At 52.2% G+C, this 7,943-nt stretch overlaps 1 protein-coding gene across 1 annotated transcript in view; it reads left to right on the forward strand.

Annotated features, from left to right (window-relative positions):
- ITPR1 (inositol 1,4,5-trisphosphate receptor type 1) overlaps nt 1-7,943 on the forward strand; it is a 197,026-nt gene that overhangs the window by 79,006 nt on the left and 110,077 nt on the right. The window contains exons 34-37 of the mRNA XM_023533300.1: nt 1,021-1,053; nt 2,276-2,389; nt 2,534-2,675; nt 2,956-3,122. Coding sequence (XP_023389068.1) covers nt 1,021-1,053; nt 2,276-2,389; nt 2,534-2,675; nt 2,956-3,122 — 456 coding nt within the window. The remainder of the gene's footprint in view (nt 1-1,020; nt 1,054-2,275; nt 2,390-2,533; nt 2,676-2,955; nt 3,123-7,943) is intronic.

A 7,943-nucleotide genomic window follows, 5' to 3' on the forward strand; every position in this document is an offset into this window, starting at 1 on the left:
TTACGCTGCCGTTGACTTCAGTTAGAAATCCAGGGGCCGAGAATTAACGTAAAAGGGCATCTCAGAACTTACTTAAAATCCACGTTCCCTGCCAACAGTGGTAGCTAGTTTACTACTAGGGGGCTTTGACCTCAGATGGTGCCAGAGTTTCTCTTTCAACAAACTGCCAGCCCCCTGCTGATTGCCGGTGCTGCTTTTCTCTTCGTGAGTAGAGGATGCATTAGCATTTCCAGGTATCTGTGTTTCTAATAGCAACTGAAATTTGCCAGATGTACTGAACATTAACGAAGCATCACAAAAGTCAATCAAGGACCATCCGTCTGTCCTGTGCAGTTAATGGTCTCATTTGCGATTTTTCTTGAACTGGAGGCTATTAAATTGTTTACTTGTTATTAATATTATGTGAGTTAGCACCAGCCATCTTTGGGGGGGGGTGGATTTTTGTTTTAATTGTGAGCAGTGCCAGGATATGACACTTCCGAACTTGGGGCGTATCAGTCTTAATACTCGCTGATGGCAGCCGATCCTAGTTCAGCCCAGCCACAGTCTGGACCCCCGCCCCCCAGCCCCTCCCGAACGGTAAGACGCGTCTGAAGAGCTGTCCTACACAACTCGACCTGACGCTCGCCCTATTCCTGCTTTCCCATCCTATTCTGGAACTGTGTCCCGAGACTGTGCCCTTGCTCATGGCTTGGACCAGCGGTTGCCCCCGTAAAGAGCTGCAGAGGCGGGGGCGGTCCTGGGCTCCTGCTTGAGTGCCCCGCGAGGTTTGAGACCTGCCACGGGGACAGCGTGTGGCAGCCTCCTGCCCGTTTGTTCCGGAGCAGAACATTTCAGAGCAGGTGTCACAATGAGGTGCGGCGGTGTCCAGAACGCCTGCGCCTCTTAAGACGGTCACCACCTCACGAGGCGTCCGCCAAACGAGTCAGCGGGAGGACCACGACCCAGACAGCGACCGACGACCGAGAACTCTCGGCTCTCTTGCTTCCTTCCCTAACATCTCCTTTTTCTCTCTTCCAGCTAATTTCCATTGATGAATTGGATAATGCTGAGGTCCTAATTTCATTTCTTTAAATGTCCCATGTGGTGTTTTCGTGACCGTTTTCCAGTGAGCACTGTGACCCGTCCCCTGGTCTCTGCAGAGTCCAGCGTCTAACCCTGTGCCGTGTGCCTTCCGGGGATGAGTCACATCCTCCGTGTCTGTGTTGTTAGCATTTGCCATGAGTTTGTTTGCCGTTTGTCCCTGGAGATCCCATCTGAGTCTAGATAAAGATTTTCTAAACTGAGATATGATTTCAGTTGCTCGCTATCTAGAATCTCAACTGAATTTGCGGTGGACGCTGGCCATTAACCTGTCTGAAACTCATTGTGCCTGTCGTCAAAACAGAGCTGTTTTTCTGTGTAAAGCATCAGCTACAAAAAGAGAAGCAGCTGCGTTGGTCCAGTCTGAAAGCGTTTTTAAAAACCCCTGCTCTCTTGGACTCCACGTTGGAGAGCATTGAGTGCAAGGGAGGGGTCATTTTTGTCCAAGTGCGAATTGCAAGGGCTCGTTGAGACTTCGCAGCTGCAGGCTTGTGACAGGGTGGGAGTGTCCGAGAGCTGTGGCTTCTCTTCGAGGAAAGCTGCCGAGTGGTCAAGAAATTGAACGGTCACCCGACGGCTTCCATACTTAGGTATCCAATTAGTTTCACTTACTGGAATCACCCTGGAGACCGACAGAGGGGTGGTCATTTTGTTTGGGATTTGGGGGCCTCTAAAATATTTTCTCTTTGATGACTGTTTCACAGAGTTTCTTGCCATATTTTTAGGACGAGATCCATGCTGGGTATATGGTACTGGAAAAGATTAATTGGGGAATTGATGTGTATGATTGGGGGAGTTGAATCGCGTGTCAGTTCGAGCACAGTGGACGAAAATGTGATTTGACTGTTAAAAAAAAAAAAAAAATCACCTTTTGGCCTGATTCTGCCCGTCCGGGAGCCCAGTGAATGCTTTGCTCTGGGTGAGAAGGTGCCGCCAAATAGCATATGCTGTCTGATGTCTGTCACCACCATTTCAGAAACAGTAAGGGCCGTGTGGGGTCAGGTACAGCCCGGGGGTATCCCAGGCTTAAAACCAGAAGTGACGCAGCAGCTGTGAGCTGGGGCCGGTGCTCTCAGGCACGGAGCTCAGCGAGGTGACGTGACCATCTTAGCTCACCCAGCCACACGGCGGCTCCCGCGGGCCGAGCGCCCAGCCGGCTTCTCTCACGCGAACTTCTCCTTGCGTTAAGCAGACGCCAGCAGGCGAGGCGGCCGAGCCCTCCGGGGCGCGCAGACGCGAGCGAGGAGAGCGGAAGGTCCAGCGCCGCTCGAGGGACCACGTGGCCGTCGCGCTCCTGCCGTGCCCCGTTTGGTTTTCTCTCGCCCGAAAAACACGCCCCGCGAAACTCGCACGTCGGCGCCCTCGTTTCTCCCTGGAGCTGTGACTGCCTCGCCGATTTAAAGTCTCCCTCTGAAACCCTGAGGTCGAGTTTCTGTTCGCCTCGGCACAGATGAAGTTGGGGCGGGAGGAGCATCCCGGATCGGAGCCGGCGGTGTTCCGCACCGTAGTGATCGGCTTGCTCAAGACAGACCTTGGGTCCCCTGGCGGGGACGTCGTTGCTCGCTTACGGAAAGATCCCACAGTTGGAGCAGGTGTGTTTATAATTATACTCTAGGAAATAGAATACTGTCTGTTTATAAAAGAAGAATGTTCTGGCAGCTACTTGGATTCTCTGAAAATTCCCTAAGGAAGCAACTGTGGATCCCTTCTTCGCTGTTACCCCTGGCAACCGGCGGAGCCCTGGACACGGTACTGTCCCCAGGCCCCCAGGCTGTTGGATCTGCGCCTCTAGGCAGAGCTGCCCGATTGGCCTTTATTGTCCGTGGCTGTTCTGGAAACTCCCGCGGCTCCCGCGGTTGCTCCCCGACCCAGCGTTCTGTCGGCGTGAGCTGGGGCAGACCAGCACCCCACAGCTGGGGCCCTGCGGAAGCTTGCTGAGAGCGGACGCTCGCCGGGGTTCGTACGGGCAATGCCTCACCCCCGAATTGCAGACCAACCTTCAGGGTGCTAAGCGTGCTGGGAACAGCCCTGGGGACAGCGTGAGGCGAATCTGGCGACCCTGCCGGCCTCCAAGTGGGGAAGGGCCACCGCCCTTTGCTGAGAAAGGCCATCGGGCGTCTCCAGAGAGGTGTGCAGTGAACAACTTGGGAAAAAAACACAGCACCTGCTGAGTCCCCGTCAGTGCCCTGAGCAGTCGGAGTGAAGTGAGGACAGGATACAGGGTCCCTGCACGGTGGGGCCTCCCCAGCCGCCTTCTAGTTCTAGAAGAAAGTTTCACTGGAAACCAGGAGGAGGAGGCCCACCCGCCTCCTTTCCTCCCTCCCCTCCTCCCTCCCCTGTGGCAAATACAGAGGCAAGGTCTCCAGCCATACTCTCTGATTTTGCCTTCTCCTTGGTGGGCAGGGGACGGGTACGGATGAAGGGAGAAGAAAAGGAAGCTGTTTGCATCGAGTGTCTCTGCTCATTCTGAAGTGTGTAGTTCAATGGCTAGTTACAGATGGATACACACGAGTCAAGGTGCAGAAAGACACCACCGCCAGAAAGGTCCCTTGTGTACCCATTCACGGCTTCAGATGGACACGGGTCGATGCCGAAGGCTGTGACACGCATCTGAGTGTCCACTACGTCCCAGACGCAGTGAGGGGACATCTGGAGAGAGGCTGCCCAGACACACAGCATCTGCCCTTCTGGAGTCGACCGTTTCATGGGGGAGACGGACAGTAGGGCGAAGGAACGTTAAGTGACAGCCGTCAACCACGAGAGGGGTAGAAAGCTCATCGGGTCATGAGAACTCGTAATCTGCGGACATCCACCTTAGCAGAGAGGTCCGGTGACAACCAGCAAGTCGCACCAACAGGTGATCACGTGAGCCACTTTTCTCAGCTGTGAGGTGCTCTGCTAACCAAGGGGCAGATCGTGGCAAAGCGCTCGCCTTCAGGGCGAGGACAGGCACACACCCACACCCACCCGTTGTCACGTATGAGTCTTTGGAAAAGAGCCGTGCGTTAGAACGTGTGTGCTGTGGCTCGGTGGACAGGCAGCGTTTGTACATGTCTGAGATCCGATCCCCGTTTAATCACTGTCACCGTGAAATCGCCAGAGCCACTGGGGTCAGCTCGCAACTCCGCCTTTCTGCACGGCCACAGGAAAGCTCGGGTGACGTTCCCACGTGTCGAGGGCGGCCGCAGCCCAATTCTGCCGAGTCCTCCGCTTCTCCCTCCACGTGCTTCTGCGAGCAGAGCGTGCGGCCGACAGGGAACTCTGTCAAATTCAGGAGGCCAACGAGGAGCCGCACGGGAAGGAGTAGATTCCGCCCGCAGGGGGCGCTCTCGCGACGTCCAGCCCAGGGCGGGAGTGTCCTACTTTTTGCGTTGCTGCGAACTGCTGGGTTGGGCACCTGCCAACATTCAGGCAGCAGTTACATAAGAGCGTCTTTTTTTCCTGGAATTTGGGCTTACTGCTGATGTGTGACCTTCAGCAGTAATTGCCAATAAATGCAGCGAGGCTGTTTACTGTTAGGCACTGTTGGCCGCAGAGCAGGCGGGCCCCACGCGGTGCACACAGGCGCTGTGGCAGAGCCTGGGGGGGAGCTCTCGAGTGCGCTGTCTTTTTTTTTTTAATGCTGACGTTATTCCGTAACGCCTGAAGTTGTACAATTTAGTCAAGTCAGAATGCGGTTTTTAAAAACCCGGATTTCACCGTTGAGTTCTGATGGACTTGTTCTATAAAATCGGGGTGAAACCAAATAATTTTTACTTCTTATTTTGTTTCTAAAAACAAATGCCATGAGCAAAGGGTATTGTGTTAGCACATGGGAAGGTTTAACATTGTTTTTGCTAAAACGTTAGGTAGCTTCTATTTTGGCTCAGTTTTTTAAAAAGAGTTCTGTTCTCTTAGTGTGGGTTTTCAAAGGCTCGTGAAAGACAGGGCCCAGCAATCGTCTTTGCAAGGCCCTCTCTGTTTGTCTGTTTGTTTGTTTTTCTCCTTCGAGGTTGCGAGTGGGTGAGGAGGAACTGAACACTGGTGGGGTTGGGGGTTAGAGATTATAAATTCCCTTGAATGGTCTGATAACGACATCTACATTTCTTGAACTGCATTCGACTTCTGCTGGGGTGGTCTCTGGGTGGAGACGTCTTATTTGGAAGGAAAATTATCAAAGCCCAGGGATAGTAGAGAAACGATGTTGAAGGCAGGAGAAAGCAAAGGGCATTTACATGTCTGTGCTCTCTGCTCCCTGTAATAGGCACCCGTGGACCGGCAGGCAGACGGACGAACGGATGGACGGACGGACGGATGGATGCGGGTGGGTGCTGTTGTCACACACCAGAAATAGTAACCCAGGAAGTCTGGGGGCTTCTTTTTTATTTAAGAATGACAGAGGATAATTTTCTTCACTTAGAGTAGAAATTTGCCCCTCGATAAAATGTTTAGTATGTTCTGTATCGAAGGCGAGAGCGGCAGGATCTTACGTGCATGAATCTAGTTACTGCTCAGGTGCCGTAGCCACGATGACCCGATTGGTGGCCTCATCCAGGAAGGACAGTTGGGATTCAGGGACTTGAGATTCGTTTCGAATTTCTCTTCCAAAGCCAGTCATCGGAAATCTTTTTTGTATTACATTTGATTTTGCCGACCTCGTCGGAAAGCACTCAGTCACCTGCTGGCTTGGGAGGCTCCACCCTGATCTGCGGCGTCAGCACCTGATCCCAGGACTCAGGTGATAGAAGACAAGGCTTGTGAAATTCAGACACGCCCATTTTCTCAAAACCTTTTCCTTTAGTGTGAGGCCATGGAGGATGACTTAACATGGAAAACAAAATTAACGTCTATAACGAGTGCTTATAAAATCACTCCATTTACTAAACATTATCTTTTGCTCTGGGCAGTGCATATTATACTTAGCTATTATCTTATCTGAACATAATAGCGTATTAATATGCTTGTATTTTTCAAAGTTGCAGCTTCAAATAACCTTATCCTCAAGGAAATGTAGCAGAAAGGGCTAGCAAATTTGGTGACCAAATTACATGCCAGGTATGTTTTGGCCTTTCCCATGCCCACAATCACGTGACGTCCTAGCGGGTTGTGTCACTGAGAGAACTTGCCTGTCAGATATTATGAAATGAAGTTTACTGACAATATACTAAGCATTACTTCATGTTTGAGCCAGAAGGAATCCTAAGAAATGTCTGCTGTGGTCTCTTTGAGCTTCAGGGCAAGAGGTGGAAGCCCACCCAGCGTTAGTGCCCAGCTCAGGGGTGCACAGAGAGCCGCTGTCTGCAGAGCCCTGGTCACGGGACTCCTGTCCAGCGCGCTCGGTTTTTCCATCTCATTCCATGAGTGGATAGCGTTAAAACATGGCCCTTCTGTCTAAATGGTGATTCCTGGGGCTACAGAGCATCCTCTCTTGTCTCAAAGGCTTCGTGAAAGATTCAAAGAAGAAAGATAATTAACGTAAATTTAATTTTTGTTTTAAAAGTTAGATGAATTTGGAAACAAGCCTGACAGCAGTGTAGGGACTCAGACGAGTGTCAGTACAAGCATAAAACAACTCGGAAACCACTGACCTCTGAGCAACGGAGGAATAGTTACACGCGACCTGCGACCATTCTACAAGTACAGGATGCTGCTTTGGACAAAGGGATCTCAGGCAGTTCCAACCCATTATCTTCATTTCCTTTAACTTTTGTTTTGATTGGCAGGGGACTGAGAGGGTAGCTCTGTGGGTTTCTACAGCAAGGCCATGCCTGTAATTCTGTGCTACTCCCGCGAGTGAGTATGAAGGAAGTACTGGTTGGCATGTGGCCAATGCAAACAGTAGGCGACAATACCTTTTTCCCATCTGTACGCTCCAAAATGCTTTAATTCTGCCTTTTCTTACGTGTCATTTTTGCACTAAGGACGGACAGCACAAATGTTGGCACAATTTTAATGCCTCCGCCTGAAGCATCCAGAACACAAGGGTAGGGTTAAAGCGCATTCCTGGATCGTGATATTATTTATGTTGCCTCTCGGGCTTTATTTTCCTTGCTCGACTCCTGTTCTTCATACCACTTTACGCCTCTCCCACCCCCACAGGAAGCTAAACTCTGCGGAGGGAAATTTTCCTCCCTGACGCTAGGGGGTTGTACTCCCGTCAGAAAGGTCTTCTGTCCAGAATTCAGAGAGCAGCCCTCCCCGTGTGCCTCATCCTCGGTGACCTGGTTTAATCTATGTGCTTAAAGAGATCCCCTGCATCTTTGCTTCATTTTACCTGCTGAGAAATAGGGGGGAAAATGGCAGAAATCATTCGGTTACGTAATAAGCGTTACATTAAGGACGTTTTTTTTTTCCCATCTTGGGAATCAGACCACCCAAGGGCTGGTGTTGGCCGGATCGAGACGGCACCAGACCTCACAGCTCAGTCCCTACATGCTCCCCGCACCTGCCCTGGTCCGCCACCGACGAGCACACTTGGCCAGAGCACCGTGAAGGAGGCCAAGGTCACCCCGTTGCAGTGCGAGCCCTGGCCCCAGTCCAGGGCTCCAGACTGCACCTTGAACCAGCCAGCCGTGCCCGGTGCGTGGCTTTGGCCCAGGGCGCCCCGGGCTGGGCCTGGCGGTTACACCTGACGTCACTTCCCTGCTGTGAGCACGTGCCCCCGAGAACAGACGTGTGGCCCTGTCCCCACATGGAGCCATGACCTCTCTCTAGCCACACCCGCTTTTAGCCACCACACGGCACCCTCACGTTACCTTTTGTCACCCTCGGGGACATCTCGTGTTGGAAATAATGACATCGAGGAGAGGGTGTCTTCCTGGTCTGGAAGGACTGCAGCCAGGGAGCCCGGTCCCCGAGAGACAGGCACGGGGGGGACGGCT

The sequence above is a fragment of the Pteropus vampyrus genome, unplaced genomic scaffold (assembly GCF_000151845.1).
Source record: "Pteropus vampyrus isolate Shadow unplaced genomic scaffold, Pvam_2.0 Scaffold100, whole genome shotgun sequence".
NCBI classification, from domain to species: Eukaryota; Metazoa; Chordata; class Mammalia; order Chiroptera; family Pteropodidae; genus Pteropus; species Pteropus vampyrus.